General features: G+C 35.5%; 1 protein-coding gene across 5 annotated transcripts in view; it reads right to left on the bottom strand.

Annotated features, from left to right (window-relative positions):
- The window catches only part of Opa1 (OPA1, mitochondrial dynamin like GTPase), a 99,063-nt gene that overhangs the window by 63,414 nt on the left and 16,740 nt on the right, over positions 1-18,909 (bottom strand). For 3 of the 5 annotated variants that reach the window (XM_023704130.1, XM_004643988.1, XM_023704131.1), the window contains 5 exons: positions 13,015-13,125; positions 8,627-8,680; positions 4,984-5,088; positions 3,136-3,222; positions 2,167-2,280 (listed from right to left, as the gene is read on the bottom strand). In XM_023704130.1, the coding sequence (XP_023559898.1) occupies positions 2,167-2,280; positions 3,136-3,222; positions 4,984-5,088; positions 8,627-8,680; positions 13,015-13,125 (471 nt within the window). The remainder of the gene's footprint in view (positions 1-2,166; positions 2,281-3,135; positions 3,223-4,983; positions 5,089-8,626; positions 8,681-13,014; positions 13,126-18,909) is intronic. The other 2 variants (XM_023704132.1, XM_004643989.1) reach the window with 1 other exon arrangement.

Raw genomic sequence — 18,909 nt, 5'->3', positions numbered from 1 at the left:
AAAAAAAAAAAAAACAAAAAAAACAAAACACTACCTGTTCAGTATTATAAATGGAGAAACACTGAGTTCACTGTCTCTACAGCACACAGATTACCATGAGAAATATACAGAGACCTAAAAGAACAATGCAGCAAAATCGTGGGTGCTGCAGCAGAAAACAGTACGGTAATACGGAGCCACCACAGGCTTTCCCCCATGGATGGCCCTTGGGCAAGAATACTTAACAATATATTTTCACAGCATTTTATGAGAACTCCTAAATTTTCCATTCCTCAAGTTTTCAACTCTAACTTTTTATGCTTCTCTACTAGTATACTATTTTACATTAACAATACAATTCCTGTCACTGAGATTAGCCCAACTAGCTAGATAAAACAAATGCAGCTGTTGAAAGCAACCATGGCAGCCTGGACTAAGAGGCCAGAATTCCAAATGATTTGGGGGATTTCCCTACAGTGATTTTCTTTTTTTTTTTTTTTTTCCAGTACTAGGGATTGAACTGAGGACCTTGTGCTTGTTCTACTGAGCTATCTCTCCAGCCCTCTCCCTACAGTGCTTTTCCATCAGAGCATTTGGTGGTTTGCAGCCCAGGAGAGAGCTCAGGGAAAGTTTAAAAGCTCCTTGGGTTGAATAAACCAAAACCAGAAATCAGGTTTATCAAGCTGCTATGACTAAAGGTGCCAAAATCCCAGAGAAAAATTAACAATATAAGTGAACCCCCAAAACCAAGCTCTATATCCTGTGCAGCATTTTTCCTTTGTTCCTTGTGAATATTACAAAGCCAAGCAAATTGCAGCTCTAAAGAGGTGAAAATGCCTGGTCATTGTTTTGCCAGTTTCAGTGTTCTGGGTGATCAGAGTCACCAGAAGAGGTGAAGCCTTGGCAACCATAAGAACACTAGTGGCCAGAGAGAAACCAGCCTTGTCTTCAAGGAAATCTGCCCATATATAACTGCCGGCCAGAACAAAGTTAACTGTGTCCTGATGCGTCATCTGCATCCTCTGCAATGAGGTCATGAGGAACAACTGAAAGGTAGGTTACCAAGGCTTTTACAGTGGGTTATTGAGGCATTGGTTTGCTTTGGGATAACTCTTTGAGCTAGCAGTACCCTAAATCTTTAACAGTAAAGTGGACATGTAACACATGGTACCAGAAGAATGAAGCAGGAACCAGGATCACACCACATGGTGCAATTCAGACTCCAAAAAGCATACTCTGAATACTAGAGTATACTCAATCCCTGCCTCAGTGTGCCCTGAGGGTGGGGCCGGCACGCCATGCCACCATGCTGGGGATTGAACCCAGGTCCCTGCTTTAATCTGCTCAGCTATCTGGCTGGCCCTCTTAAAAACCATCTTTTCAATGTAGCAAGCCAGTCAGCAACCTGCTATCCCCTTTCCATCTGCCTGGCTCCAGTGCTTTCTTTACAAGGTGAAGAATACTGTTTGTCTTCCAATACAACACAACACATAGTTGTTTATGCTGTTTGTTGTCTGTCTTCCTCCTCTAGAACATATTCTCCATTATGTCAAGATTCCAACACATTGCTTAGAACAGTGCTGGCACACACTACAAGCCCAGTTAGCGTTTAGTGGAAGGCCCCACAGCCACCAGCCCCCTCAGTGACCACCAGGAACTGTTCATCCTCCTGTGTGCGGCTGCTCACCCAGCCAGCCCTGCCTCCTTCACCTCACTGCTCTTACAAGGGCGCCTTTCTCATATTCTCCCTTTGCTAAGTCATTATAATCAGCACTTACCTAAGCTGAAAATTGTTCCTTGATCCAACATATTCCAGCGGCTACTGCTGTATTGCTTTGCTTTTTTAAAGAATAAAAACTAGGAAATTATCTATATTCCCTGACTCCACTCCAACATTCTCATTCTCTCTGCCTCTCACGTATCCGCCTCTGAGCACATCCAAAGCCTCCCCATGGCTCCACAAAGCCTGGTCACCCCGTGTCCTGCTGTCCTTTCCCACCGTTCTCAGTTCATTCAGTCCTGCTGTAGGCACTCCCTGCTGTGCACCTATAGATTTAAAACCTGGGGATAATTCTAGACATTATAAAATTATTCTCCAGCGAAAGTCTTTGTTTCCACCCAGGGAGCAGCCTTGGCGGGGGTGGTGCGCCTCCCTGGCCTCCCTGACCGCCAGCAGCCTCCTCGCACCTTCACGGGCGAGCGCGTCATCATCTCCCCAGAGCCTCTTGGGAATATTCGTGCCTGGGCGATCATTTCCAACACGCTCGTTTTTCCAGCACTCTGATCTCCAACCACCACGACCTTACCATGAAACAAAGAATAGTTATTCCTATTTTTCTGACACCCAATTACATTTAAATAGATTTGGAAAACTAGTCTGTAGTTCTAAGTGTCTTAAAGTATTTACAGGTAAAAATGATTTCTGAAAAACACAAAAAAATGGTTCAAATGGTAGGCATACTGAATACATAAGTAGCAAACACTAACTAAAACCATTCTTTATAGTCAAACTTTTATTTCTTAAAACATATCCTAATTAAAACTACTATTTTTTTTTTCTTTCTTTTTTTTTGTGTCTGGCTCAGCACACCCTGGGGCAGGGCTGGCACTGCATGTGGTCCCTGTACTTGCCTAAGCAAGCACTTTAGTCCACTGAGCTATCTAGCCGGCCCTAAAACCACTATTTCTAAAATCAGATTATCAACTTTCTGCAAATCTTTTCCATAGTTACTTTATTCTTTACAAACACATTTTGAATTCTAATAGGATAAATTTCACTCATATCCTTAATTTAATTCATTGTTTATCCATTTTAATATTATAAGTATAATAAATTTATAATGCCACATATCTGATAGTCTTCCCTAATAATGTACTATGTAAGTAATATATATATAGATAGATAGATAGATAGATAGATAGATAGATACAGGACATTTATGTTTACTTATATTTATATGGGCCAAGATAAAGAGCCAAATAGAACTCCATGCTGAAAATATCATTTGGAACACACAGATGAAATTATAAAGGTAAAATATAGCCTGTCTCTATGTATGTGTGTGTGTGTAATTCATGTGTGTCTATGCTATTTTTGAGAAGCTAATGTGACTACTTCTATGAGCAGACTTCACTGTCTGCTACCTTCTCACTTACCCGTGGTAGATGATCTTGTGTATTATAACTCGCATCATAATCAGACAGAACATCAAGAACTTCAGAATACATGTCAATCAAAGATTTCTGTAAAAGTTTTATATAAAACAATATTATAAAAAAAGACAATATTAAGAAAAAATAAGTGTATCAAGAGAAACGTTTATAAATTTAAACTGTTTTTTCATAATCATTGTATTGCCTTTTCTAATTAATGTACATATATACATCTCCATAGTAAAAACTGAAACAGGACAGAGTAAAATTCCATTTCTTTAGTTTATTTTGAAGTGAAATGATTAAATAAAGTGCCTTAACTTAGGATTTCCTAACCTTCTAACTAAATGATAAGAGAGGGGAGTGAATCTTCCATGTCAACAGAGGAAAGCCATGGACACCAACAGGGCCAAATAAGAGATCAAGCAGCCCCCTCACAAGGAGTTATCCTCCGCCGAGTGTGCGCTGTGTGTGTGACAAGCAGAGAGGGCAGAGAGCATGCGCGAGACAGGGCCTGAGCTAGAGCTGCAGGAAGGGTCGCTGGGAAGATAGCTGGTAAAGCAGAAAGACTGATGAAATGGGCCCTGGCGATGGGGCAGGCTACCACAGGACAGCACCAGGCGCAGAGAGCCTGGACTGGTTCTTTCTCTGGACCAGGACTTTGTACAGTGCCTTCTATATAACAGGAGTCAAGTAAGGCATCTGCTGAACAAATAAACAAGGCTGGGAAAACAGTGGGCATCAAACAGTTAGTAACTAAGGATAAGTATCCCAGCCTTTCTTACACTTTTATTTTGAGACAGCTGCTAAATGGCCAGATTGGCCGTGGTGTGTGCTCCTCTGCCTCATTCTCCCAGAGTGCTGACATCACAGGCATGCCAACATGCTCAGCATAGCTGAGGACAGGAGTTAGTGACAAGGTAAAGATCCTCTCTTAATACCTAGATGCAATGAAGTGGCAAACCTAAAAATAAGCAAAAAGTTTTTCATTATTGCAGTTTTGAGAGAAAATACCATTTTCTCAAGTAAATTCTTGAGATATGGTGACTCTTGGGTATAACTTTTCCCAACTGCTAGGTGCCATTTGTAAATAAAATGCCTGTAATTTGTTTCGTACAGTCATGATTTATACTCAGAGATGTTAATGTATGTTGGTTGAATTAGCATGTATCTTGGGGACCTGGCTACAGAAAGTAAGGGCCATGATTTCCTGCATTGATTTCCTATGCTGGCGCAAGCATGTTCATTCATTATGAGGTTCTGCTTATTTATGATATTTAAGTTAAAAGAACTACTTCAATTTAACACATATGGACTGGCTTGGTGGGAATAATATTTAACTTATTAGCTGAGAACACTTATCAATGATAATAGGCCATAGTTAAATGTCCATCAACTAACAATTTCAATTTTATAGATCTAGAAGTAAGCCTAAACATTAAATAGGTATTTCAGACACATGAATTAAATCTCAAGAAATTACTCTTAAAATAGGCAGATTTATAGGGACATTATAAGGCACAATATATAGCAAATCTCTGGAGAACAGTATCTGAAATGTTGATACTAGGTTAGAAATAAAAAATAAAACACTTCAGAATTTTTAAAATATGGGGCTGGTGAGATGGCTCAGTGGTCTAAAGGACCTACTTGGAACAAGCTTAGCAAACACAGGGACCACGGTTCAATCCCCCAGCACCACATGCCAGCCAGCCCCGCCCCCTGGTGGGCTGAGCTGGCCACACACACACACACACACACACACAAATAAATTTAAAAAAAAAGAATTTTTAAAAAATTAGTATCAATGTTAAGTCTCAAGCTTCTGAGAGTAAGTTAGAGTTAAAATACCTTAAGCTTTCTGTGATGGATGCCTTTGTCATCTTTTTGCAATACTAATTTTCTCAATTCTTTGTTCTCTTTTTCTAAACGTTCCAGGATTCTCTGATACTTTAACTGCAACAAAACAAAACACTCAGCCATATAAAAAAGGTGGATTAACAAACAACATTAAATCTTAATTAAAACCCTCTAAAATTAAGCATACAACCCAACTATCTACATTGAATTATTACTCTGAAAGCTTCTAAGAATATCTGACATGAAGTGAATCACTGCAATTTTTGATACTTTATCAACTTGAAAAATGTTTTGCTACTTACACTGAAATTAAATTATTCTGATCAAGGAGATTATGGAGCCACAGAGGAATGTGATCAATGATGTACAGTGTGCCTGAGGAGAGGCACATGGAGAGAAAACATTCTCTCAGGCTTTCAGAGACAGCAAATTCGTCAAGCAATGGCCGTGACTCATCCTCATGGCTGACACTGACAAAGGTCTACAAAGTGCGGTACAGGGCTACAGGATAAATCCTGAGGGTACTTGATTGCCCTTATCAGATATAAAAGTTACATTTCTCTTTATATAGGTCTTGCTTTATCTTGGTCTTACCCATCCAGCAGAAAAGTATAAAAATGAAGTATATAAAGTAAAGCCATATTAATACGATGAGCTGTAAAAGGCTCAAGTCAATAACTTCTGAGGATAACCCACTACTATTATACACTGCTAGACAGTGTTGGATTGTTTAGTTGAATTCAAACACCTATAGTATTTAGATGCCAATAGAATATCCACCTCTGACAGGACTAAACAAAAAAAAGGGGGATACAAAGGAAAGATCATTTTGTATTTACATATACAAAACAGGATACATATATAGATACTTTCGCTTAATTCAATGAGAAGAGGTGTACTAATAGTGTTTGAACAGGATAGCCTGTCTGCTTCTTGTACTAAGGATAACCACTAAGAAGATAACAATGTACAATGTATTGATTATCAAAACTGTCCTATGAATCGGCTTTGAAAATGTCTCACTCATATTTCTCAATAAAATTAAAAAAATAAATTATTTTGAAATACTAGCACTGTAAGAATTTAAAGAATTTAAAGTTCTAAGGTATACCCAAGGACCAGTATTTCCTATTATATTAAATTTTGAACCTTCATCACAGAGACATTTATCAAAAATTCAATTTATTCCCCTGCCCACATTATTTTGTTTTAAACAAGATGATCATGATATCAAACGATAGAAGATACCATGCTGAACAAGTATTACACATTTGCTAATTCTTAGCTTTCACAGAAACTGCATGAGGCAGGGGTTATACAGATTAGGAACTTAAGGTTACGGACATCTTTAGCGTGCCCAAAGGTCACCCAGCTTGTGTGGTGCAGGAAGTTTTTAAGGTCTATTTAAATCAAAGGCTCAAATTTCCCAAGTGTTGTTAAATTTCCATCTCTAGCGGAAATATATTAATATTTAAAATACTGATATAGGGCCAGGGAGATGGCTCCATAGAATAAGCGCTTCCCTGGCAAGTGCAAAGGTCTGAGTTCAATCACCGGTTCCGCCAAAAACAAAAAAATAATAATAATAAAAATAAAATAAAATACTGATATTAAAAACAAGCTTTACAGAAAAGTAATTCATTTAGATAGGTTACTCTATCAGTGTTGGTTGCTTGGCAACATACTTTTCTTAAGTAAATGTGATCCTTTGCAACTGATCTTTGGTTTTCTGAATTTTTTTTCTTTTATAAATGTTGACCAGTACAGAAAACTATTAAGAACTATTTTTCTCTACAATCAGCATAATATTTATGTAGAGCTTATATCACACCATTCATAGGGGAAAATACTTCTTAGAAAAGTTTGTCTTCCAAAGTAAATAAAGGAAAATCATGACCCTAGTGTCAGAGAATGTCTAACTTACGTGAAATTAAAGAAAAATATACACAACTGAACTAAACATTACAAGACAAGTGGAGCTATAGGCTAGACTATACTGTAAAAATGTTTTAAATAATTTATTTAATGATATCTAGTAATAGTTTTTAAAAAAAATTTATTGACAACAGTTATTTTTATTTTTTATTTTTTTTGCGGAACTGGGGATTGAACTCAGGCCCTTGCACTTGCCAGGCAAGTGCTTATTCTACTGAGCTATCTTCCCGGCCCCAGTTATTTTTATTTTAAAGAAAGAAAAAAAATAAAAACAGTGGTACAAAATTTCAAAACAAGATTTTAGGAGAGTAACAATGGTTAGTACATTGTCTAGCAATAGTTTAAATAAAAATTCTGGTAGATCTCTGATGAATAACCTAATACAGAATGTGGGTATTAAGCACTTGAAATATGGTTGGTTTGAATGAAAACAAGCTGTAAGCATAAAATGCTTTATTGCTATTCTTATACATGTTGTATATTTAAATACTGCAATAGAAGGGCTAGTGAGACAGCTCAGCAGACTAAGTGCCTGCTTAGGCAAGTGCTGGGACCAGGGGTTGATCCCCAGCAGCACATGCTATGCCAGCCCTGCCCCCAGGCACGCTGAGCCTGGGACCAAGTCAGGGTGTGGTGGCGCATGCCTGTAATTCTAGCACTGTGGAGGATGAAGAAAGGGAGATCCTGTACCAAACACATTAAAAAAAAAAACAAAACAAAACAAACACACAAAAAAGTAAATACTGTAATAATGAGAACAATTATTAAAATTAATTCCATGGGGCTGGGGAGATGGCTCAGTGGAATAGGCGCTTCCCTTGCAAGCACAAGGGCCTAAGTTCAATCCCCAGTTCCACCAAAAAAACAAAAAAAAAAACAAAAACAAAAAAACAAACAAACAAACAAAAAAAAACATTAATTCCACTTGTTTCTTCTTATCCCTTTTATTGTGGAATTTGAGGCTTCAACCAAGAGTTGCATATTTCCTTCTATTAGACACCACTAGTAAATATACAGATTACTCCATGCTTTATTATATCATCAAGTCTCCATACAGTCAACAACTACACAATTACAGCTATACAAGCTAAAGGGCTGGTAGCAACAAATACACAAGGGTGGCAAAGTTTTCACTGGCTCGTGAGAACTCTACCACCCTTGTGTCTGGGATGGAGTCAACAATCTGCATTTCTAACAATTTCTTTCTTTTTTTTTTGGCCTAACTGGGGGGTTGAACTCAAGCCCTGCGCTTGCCAGGGAAGCGCTTATCCCACTGAGTCCTCTCCCCCGCCCCTCTAACAGGTTCTCACACACTGCCATTGCTCCTGGACTTCTGGACTATTGAGTAGATGCCACTGAAATTTTAGTGTCACCAATACTGGCCTATCAGTGGAAAAAAGCACATGTTTATATAAGAACAAACCTTTTTCCTTTCATGCACAGCAGTTTACTTTCAAAATCAGAAAGACTAACAACTACATGACTACAAACTAGGTTTTACAAATACATGCGTTAACTCAGTAGTTCTAACTAGTTCTTTCTTTTGCCTTGTTAATTGTTTTGTATGCATAGGTAATAGGATCTATCATTAACCATTCCCAATTTTCCTTCATTGAAAAAGAAATTTTTACAGCATCCAACTTATGCTAGACATTACTAAAGGTCAAGGCCCATGTTTTGCTTACTCATCTGTATTTACCTGAGTATGAAGAAGTTCTTCTTGAAGTTGGTCAATCTTCTCTTTGTCTGATACCTAAATGTTTAAAATAAATTTCTGTTGAGTAGAATTAGGTTTACATAGAATGTACAGTAAATAAAAAATTTAAAGTATTAAGAATAAAATCTACTATCATTATATGTGTGATTTCAATAGCAAATTTTAAATCTTGTGAGCTATTTAGTAAAACTAGGTCCTCAAAGTCTTTTTATTAAGAAGTAAATACCTTAAAAAAGATAAATTTTCTTGTTGCCACTCCATGATTTGTTGTGAAGACTTGTTAGAAAAACAAGATAACACAGATAGATGGTCTTCACATTCATAAGAGGTTGTCTGCCAACCAGATATGTGTTTCGGGAAATCAGATATATGTTACTACAGATAGCCACTGAAAAGCTCACTGGTTACCTTGTATCTTGTACTTTAAGTAGGGAAGTTCACACCAAATGCAAACAACTGCATTTTCAGTGTAATAAGTAGAGCCAGATGCCCTTCTAAATTTTTTAAGTCACTCATTAATTTTTTTTTTCTTTGAGGCAGGATCTCATTACATAATGCAGGCTGGCCTTGAACTCACAGTGATCCTCCTGCCTCAGCCTCTCCAGTGCTGGGTACAGGCATGCACCACAACACCTGGCAGATACTTCTTTTTAAATTCAATTCCAAGGCCTTATCTGCTAACCCATAATATATGAAATTCATTTGTAGTGATGAAACTAATGCAACTAAAACTGCTTTGAAATTTGAACACAGAAAAACCAAAAAATCCACAGGTACTCTGTAAACTACTTGAAATTACTAATAGTTCTAAGACAGAATATTTTCAAAATTCAGAGAACTTTATTGTATGACAGGTTTTAAAGTAGTCACAATACAATTCTAAATATAAAACACAATGCGCAATTGTAATAAAAATGTTACTTGTGACAAACCCACATGATTGTTTTTGACTTAGTAAGGTACAGAAGTTGGCATCCTCAACCTTGAAAAATAACTAATTTCTGAAAATCAAAAATTATAATACATATTTCACAGGAGAAAAAAAATCAAGTTACATGTCCTTTTTCATTTAAATCTTTGTACAGCTTCACTTGTTGACTAGTTAAGCAATTAAGATATCATGGCTGCAAATACAGATAAAAATTAAAATGATTGGATTATTAATAAGTCTTGTCCATTCTCTAAAAAGTTACCTTCATCTTTCAGTTCCTATTTATGAACACTTTTTCAAAAAGTTTCTCAAACTTTTAAATATTTGGTAATACCTTCCAGAAATGACAAGTACATTTTCTTGCCTTAAAAATATATGCCTGAAAATGATTTGATAAGTAGATAAAATATACCATAACAAAAACTTTAATTTTTTTCCAGTCTTATATAGCAAGTTGATAAAAACTTTATTTTGACTGTACGTGCTTCTATGGAATAGACAAGAATTATTAAGTTTCCTAAACTGTGAGAAGAACAAGTTGAAGAGGAGCCCACAACCCAAAGAACAAAATCAAGTAGCCAATGAAGAAATAATTTCCCATTATGATCATATGGCATGCTATCATTCTGTAACAATGTAGTTATGAATAATTAATTCTGGGAACTAAATTACCAACTCATTTTAAAAGGTGCTTTGATCTTATTCTCTTCCAAATGCAGCTAATACTGGGTAAAATATATAAGAATTCTAGTTCCAACTATTTTAACTCAAAATGTGAATATATTCTAATTTACACAATATATCTTAAATTACTAAAGACAATTAAATGTTACTCAATTTCTGGGGCAATAATTAAGAGATTACACAATTATAGATAGAAAACCTAAAATGCCTGTTTATAAACATTTTAGGGTTATAAAAGTTTAACTTAGTAGTGTGGCTAAATAAAAAGGTTGCATATAAAATTTAAAAGAAATAAGGTTATTTGCATATTTTAATCTTCATTTTAATAGTAGTATTTAGTAAACATGACTATTATGCCTTTTACAATTTGGGCATTGAGGAGCACTAAAATTTCTCATTTGCTCCTCTGGCACAGTTTTGAAGAACAAGTTTACCAATATACTTCCTATGTGCTTAGGATAATGGAAGATCAAAATCAATTTTAAAGTTTATAATTAAAGAATGTGTGGTGGAGTCTTAAAAACTGGTACAATGTTTATGGGACAAATAGTAAAGACTGCTGAGAAGAGACTTTTAAATGTCATCCTAAGAATATAGCATGTTTTCAATCTGTCACTTATTCTAGGTCTGACTAGCAACTTGGGTATGTTCATGTCCTGCTGTTTAATATATTTTCTTTTTATTATGGAATTAATTTGGAACTCACCCTGACAGAAATGGTATCATTGGTCTTGAAACCAAGATTTTCTACAATCCCAGAGCTATGAAATTGATGAAGAAAGAGCGGAATCCTCCGCAGAAAGAAGCTAAAGCTGAAAGAGAAAAACCTTTACTAGCTCCTCACAAAACCAAGCCTGATTTTGAAATTTTAAGTATTTTTTTCCTTGTAAGCAATTGTGGCCATTCTAAAAGATTGCAACACATAAGTCATCAAAAAAATCTCTATAAATGTATGCATATTACTGGAAGCGAAATTACCAATGGCCCTTTTAATCTACTGTCTCTGCTTAAGATCTTTTGCTCAGAAGATATAAGGATATTAGCTGGCTTCTAACAAAGTATTAAAAAATTTAGGACCTACACATAGTTTCAAGAAAGTAAAAGGGAAAAGAATAAAAGTAACAAAAGTTAGCTAGTGTGTCTGGTGCCTTAAGCAAACTGCAAGTGCCTAGAATGCTGAATTCTTATGAATTAGCATTTTGATCATGACAGCAAAGAACATAAAAGTCAACTTCACTAACTACAGTGGAGGAGGAAAAACTGAACAGGTCTTTTAGGATAATAAGAGGGATAATCTCATTAAAGAAGAACATGTTATTTTTAGTTTCATACAAAGTAATTAGAAAGAGGGAGGGAACAAGCCCCTTTGATGCCCCCTCAGTGTGCCTTCATAAACAAAACAGACAGAGGTACAGTCCTGCCTGTCTTTATTTAAAAACGGAGAGAGGTATAGGACTTCAACCCAATAAACACTAGAAAGAGGAATGATACCACAATAAAAAAATAAGTCCTATGATGAACATTAATTTTTAGCAGTGCAGAAAATACACTAGTATTCATTATTAATATTTTCTAAGTTGTCATGCTCAAAGGCAAACTAGTAACTTTAAAGTGTATACTGGAATCTTATTATAGTGGCCAGGTAGATGGGCTTCATTTCCATTTTGCCATTACAAATAAACCCTTAGGAATGATTTTTAAGTAGAGTTAGACTCATACTTTAAAGCTATACACCAGAAAACTCCTTTCTGTAACTAAGGTACAGATAACTCAGTGTAAGCAGCCTATTTTAGGGTATTTAAATGGTATACTCAAACAATAGAGAATATTAAGTACCATCTAAAATAAGTCATTTTCTGGTTTAATGTATCAATTTTAACCACACAGAAAAATAACTTTTCTTTTTAATCTACGCTATTCATTCACTGAAAGCCAAACAAAATACAGGTATTGATTCCACAGCCATGGAATTGAGAAAAACCAGGAATTACACTAAAAAAGAAAAGGAATTGTGATGGCTACTGCCAAATATTAGCCCCTGCCAAACGAGATAAGGTTAGTCAGCAGATAATGACACTAAATCATTATCTTAAATGATGGTGGATTGAGACCTCCCTCCCTACAAGAATTATGACTCTTCTTTCTAGAATAAGATTGGTATTTAATTGTAAAACTCTACTGACATGACAGATGTACATAATTCACTGATTTTTAAGATCTCAGAGTATAACTGTAAAATCATTATTTTACTTTGATCTAAGTCTCTTCAAAATATGAACTTAAGAATTTATATCGTGGGACTGCCTAACAAGGAAAAGAATATTTTTTAAGGACCTCTGCATAAATAAAAATATGTGGGTGATTCAATAACTGGACCACCTAAACAATAACTCATAATTTTATTCTAAACATAAATCTATGGACCCTCACAGGTAATCTAACCACTAAAAACTAAATTCCTATGACTGAGCTTGATTTTTTTTTTTTTTTTTTTGTGGAACCAGGGATTGAACTCAGGGACTTGAGCTTGCCAGGGAAGCGCTTATTCCACTGAGACATCTCCCCAGCCCCTGAGCTTGATATTTTGGGTCCTGTCTATACTATCCATGCCAGAAAAGTTACATCTTTATATGATGCAGCTCTTTGATTAAGTTTCTCATTGTTGGAGTCCATGAACAGATTAAGGCGACGTGATCTTGGCAGAAACAGCTGATTAGTGTGAGTACATCAGTAACCCCCTTAAACCATCCATCACCTTGCGCTTCTGCTGGGCATAGCTTGAGCCATACTGGCCAGCGGCTCTGCGTGCTTCCTCTTCATGCTCTTGAATTTGCTGTTGTAAGAGAATGAGCTCACCAAGCAGACCCTGCCATGAGTTTGTAGTGAGAAGAGGAAAATTGGGGAGGAGAACAATGTTAAACCAAAGGGCACAACAAAGTCACAGATGTAAGAGGGAGGAATGGACAGCTTAAAACAAAAAATGGAACCTCATGCACCCACAGAGCCTTCCTGTGACTGGGCTCTGCACTGCATTTCCATTTTGGCTTTAGCAAGATTAGTTATCTCCTAGATAAAAAACAGCACAATTTAAAAAGTGAAAAGAAAAAAATGCAGTAAAGACTGCTGAGTAAAATGAGCCAGACACAACAATAACAGTAAAACTAGACCCACTGGAATGCTGAAAGCTAGCACTGTAGTTTACTGAATTTGTGGGTTTTGAATTGCCAACATGTGCTTTTAACTTCAAATACATGAGGAAAAACCTCAAGGTTTTTTTTTTTTTGTTTTTTTTTTTTGTTTTTTTTTTTAAGTGTGGATCTTACTGGTATAACTCTTCTAATTCTAAATGCTAACTCTCGTGGCACTGATGAGAGAGAGGCTCATAATCATTAATGCTTTTTAAGCTATTATTCTTAGGTAAGTAAATATTCTTCCTTGATATGATTTCAATTAAATATTAGATTTTCAAAAACCTACAAATCTGAGTTTTGTAGCAACACCTTAATCAAGGTTATATACTAATTCAAATATTTATGTGCTTTTATACACATTTGACTAAAATTTAGGATTCTTCTTGTAAATTTAAAAATATTTGAGATTCTATTTTGATTTTGTGATAACAACTAGTTTGATTTGTTTTCACTTTTTATGAGCTGTTTTGACATTAAATAGAATAGCCTTTGAGAATACAAGCAAAGATATATCAATTACTAAGCAAAAGCACTATGAATAAATGTAAGATATCAAGACAAATAGTTATGAAAATTTAAAATGACACAAAAGTTTAATATATGCACAACAACAATTAACTTTTTCACTTTTTTTTTTTTTTTTTTTTTGGTAGAACCAGGGATTGAACTCAGGCCCTTGTGCTTGCCAGGGAAGCACTTATTCCACTAAGCCATCTCCCCGGTCCCAACTTTTTTACTTCTAACATTAATCCTTAATCACAATTTATTATATCACATATGGCCTGATATCAACATATATGTCATTTTCTGAACAGTATTTTTCATTTGCTGGCCTAAGAGATAATCAACCCTGGAAAATGAGGAGGAAAGAACAACTAAGAATTGACAACATCACAAGCCTAAAGTTTCCTCAATTAGAAATCCTAAAAAGGCAAAGTTCCACTTGATAAGGTAACTGAATTACATGAGGTAACTGATTTAAAGGAACAATGGGCTCAGTTTCGATAAAGTCACAAAAACAAAGAGCTAGGAAAGTTAATATAGTCTAAATTATTCATTTTAAGTAGCATAGGAATTTTTTTAAATTACTGCCAAAAATATTTTGTTTTGTGTGACTGGCAGAATAAGCTAAAATATCAGTTAACATTACACCAACAATTTCATTAACAGGAGCTAGCAGAGCATTGCTTAATTTACCTTATATAACCCAAGGACTTATACAAGCATAAAGGTTTTCCAGAAAATAAACACAGAACATTAGTATTATAATAAAGCATTTTAAATTATAAAACATTAATATATAGTTTGGGGAATATTTGACCTTTAGTTTCACTATTTTATGCTATGCTCCTTACTAATCTTAATGAATAAAGTAGACTGATTTACTATAATCAAAGAATGAAATTGGTTTTTGTTCCACATAACAAAAGAAATTTCAACATTAGTTTCAAGATTCAATAGTACAAAATATATGTTTGAAATTACCTTTAAAATATTTTTTAAATACATTAGTTTAATGGTCACAGTCAAACTTATCAAAGAAAGTTAATATCAACTTTCATTATCATTTCTATAATTTTAAAATATCACTGCTTTTCATCCAATAGAAAGCAGTCTGACAATACATTTGCTCATTTATTTTGCTCATCAATCTTGTGATTCTCAAAGTGTTTAGATTTCCAAACAACTGCTTCAAAAGCAGCTCCCTGTACTGGCTCCCGTAGTAGCATATCTGCTGTATTTACTCACTTCTGACACTCTCATTTATGCTATGCCCAGCATTTTTATTTATAGCTTAAATACCTCACGTCATTACCCCTATCTAAGTGTGCCTGTATGGTACATACAGGGTTCTGACTAACATTTACTAGATGACCAGCAGCCAGCCCTGCAGCGCGGCCTGCCTGTCTGCCCCAGTCTGTGTCTGCAATGCTGCTGTGTGAAGGAGAAAAGTCACTTCCTGAAGAAGCAGGAAGGAAACGAGACGGAGAAAAGCTGTTTACACTGTGCTATACATCTTAAGGAAAGTTATCTTTCCTCAAATTTTAGGCATGAAATCTCACCCTAAACACAAAATAATAAGCTATTTTAATTGAAGACCATATGGAAGAGGAAGGGGGAAATGTGTGTATACACTGTGCCAGAAGTACTCCTCGGAAATAAAACATTTATTATCAACAAATATTTTCCCAAGAATGGGACACTTTTCTCTCAAGAAACAGCATATACACAAGTATTTAAAAATGCTTCACGTAAAATATAATAACTGTTGTGCACAACCATAATTACTGTTAACAATTATAGACTAAACCCTAAACATCTTCCAGCCATTGCTGATTTGACATTTCAGTGTTCTCCATCTTCTATTTCATGTACAGTGTTCTCAATTTTTAAAAATTATAACATCACAAAATACAATTAGTAGTAACTCAAGTATAAAATATCAAATAAAAATGCCATGCTTATGGAAAAATTCAGTGAGCTTAGTGGAAAAGATTTTAAATAGTCTTGAATATTATGCTATCCTCGGAAGGCTTGACCCTCAAATTCATATTAAAACCCAACCCCAAATGTAATAGTACTAAAAGGCATGGCTCTGGCGTTAGTGTGCTTTTAAAAGAAGACTTTGAGAGCTACCTCTACGATTAGCCATGGTGGAGAATGTGCCTTTGTATGAGACTTCCTCAGACACTAAATCCTTTGGTACCTGGCCCTTGGATTTCCCAGCATCCAGAAATGTGAGAAATAAATTTCTAGTCTCTATAAACTATCCTAGTACATGACATTTTTGTTACAGCTACCTGCACAGACTAAGACTTATAATTCACCCATATGTACATGAAAATACATTATTTTACATAGTATTTTTAAAAAGTTATAAAGAAGACAAAGTTCAATAGCCTGTTTCGTTTTTTGTTATTATTTTCTTGAGACAGACTCTACTTATGTTGTCTGGCCTGGCCTTCAGCTCCTAGGCTCAAGAACTCAGCCTCCTCAGGAGCCAGGACTACTATACCCCTGTGTACTGCACCCTGTTCATTCTTACACATAGTACCTAGAATAAGGCCTCACACACTTGAGATACTGATATAGCTACTACGTAGAACAGGACTGGGCACATGTTTGTCCAAATGAATCAAATTATTACTTACATTTATGTACTAATCATATAAAGGTTTTAGGATAAAATTCAAAATTTTTTTTAGGGCTTAAGTTAATTTGTAAGCTAAGCTTGTAAATTATATATCAACCCTACAACTCATTTTCCCAGCATTCACCACTCCCAGAAAACTCCCTAGAAAAGAGCAGGGAAAAAATTAATCAAACAATGGTAATATACTGCTCAATGACTCAAAGTGAAAGAAAACGATTACCATTGTTGTTACTCTCCTCCTCTGAACAGTTAACATCTGCTTAGTTTGATCATCTTTCCAGTCTTGTGCTAAAGAACTTCATGCAAACTTGATAATAAATTTATCAGGCAGGCTTTGCCCTTTTTACAGAAAAGGACACCGAAAACTCAAGGTAAATACTTTGTCAAGGTCACACAGTTTAGGAAGCAGGAAAGGCAGGTTCTGAATCTGCGTGATGCTGAGTATCTGATACCACTCAGTAATATGGTCTGTCTATTCTCAACTTATGTTTGATTGATGCAGTTCTAAGTACATTTGAGAAAGAAAAATGGTAACACTACAGTACAACAGAAGGATTATTTGGATCAGAGGAGGAGTTGATGGACCACAGTGAGCAGGCTGAAGAGCTTCCAGAGACACTATGGCTTGCGAGCCTAAATAAAACATTTATTCTCTGGCCCTGTAAGGAAAAGTTCATCAACTTATGCTTAAAACATTTTGCAATAACTTTGGTTTGGCATAAGAATCTCATAAAAATGAAAGTTTCTGCATACTATTTCTAAAAACTAAACAGTAAATCATTTTCTGAAGTGTGAAATTTTTTCTGCCATTTGGTTAGGTAAAAAGAACTATTCTATTTTTCTACTCTCAGTAGTAGGTAACTTTCAAGATACTTATGGCCAACTGAACCATATTGCTGGTAATCAAAAGGAACTAGGTCTTTTCACTCGTGATTATTGAACTTGCTCCAATCCAGAAATACCGTATCTCATTTTACTATTTGAACGATTTCTACAAATAAGGTGAGTAATACGGAAGAACATTAATGTATTAACACTTAATTACACTGAGAATACTACTACTACTTTTTAAGAGTTGGGCCTTTAAAAATACCTTCTTTAAAAAAATACATAGTTTCTTTAAATTATTAATATGCTCATTACCTTCAGAATGGCCATATTCCTTACTTCTGTGAGATGCTTATGACCAAAAAAGAAACATGATAGGACAAAAACACAGGTAATAACACATCTCATTTAGTAAATCAATTTTCACTAGAACACAGCAATCTTACAGAAACTAGAAAAGATACACTAAGTGTATCTAAGATGAGCTAAGTACATCAATTAATATACAGAAATCAGATGATTTACAAATCAATGATTCTATTAATTTACTAAAATAAGCTCATTACTCCAATTTCCAATTTGCATTCACATAGTTCTAAATTCTCTAAGTCTCAAAAATACTAATAAGCCCAAACCCAGGGCTATCTCTTATATATTTTTCCAGTGGACAGTGTTAAAACTTATGATTACAAAAAGCACTTATCAGATATGTTTATACTGTATGTCAACTGGACCCCAACAAAGTGATCTAAGTTAGAATTAAAAAGTTATTTTACTATTTTTCAATATTCTATTAATCAAAGATACACATCAGGGCCAGGAGAACACCTCAGCTGCATCAGTGCCTGCCTGGCAAGCCCAAGGTCCTGAGTTTGATCCGCCGTACAGGAAAAAAGGTACATATCAAAACTTTGGATCAAAACAGCATAAATAACTAGTATCTACAACCTAAATTGATATAAACGCAGGAAAAACCAAAGGAACCTGATGATTGCTCAGCCTGTGTAGCATTATGTGGAAATAAATACTTTCCATAGACTTTCTGAAGTCTTCAATTGTAACTTCCCCAAACATGCTGGCTAGAAGCCCTTGCTAGGACTCATATGTGATCAGTTTACTGTCCGTCCATTCTGACTGCAGTCAAAACACCTGTTTCCCTCAACTCCCATCACTTCTACTATACTCTCTGAATGACACTACCTGTTCTTCTGCTTGCAGGACTTCTCTAGTATATTCTTTTACTCAGAGGACAAATCTTTATTTTAGTTCTAGTTGCAAAATAATTTCCCATGGGAATGTAGACTGGTGCAACCGTTATGGAAATCAGTGTGGAGACTCCTTAGAAAAGTTGGACTGGAAATCCCATTTAAACCAGCTATTCCTCTACTGGGAATTTTCCCGAAGGATCTTAAAACATCATATCATAGGGATGTATGTGTGCCTATGTTTATAGCAGCACAATTTGTGATAGCCAAAT

The sequence above is a fragment of the Octodon degus genome, unplaced genomic scaffold, assembly GCF_000260255.1.
Source record: "Octodon degus isolate 3935 unplaced genomic scaffold, OctDeg1.0 scaffold00189, whole genome shotgun sequence".
Classification (NCBI taxonomy): domain Eukaryota; kingdom Metazoa; phylum Chordata; class Mammalia; order Rodentia; family Octodontidae; genus Octodon; species Octodon degus.
This window is presented reverse-complemented; position numbering and strand designations above follow the sequence as displayed.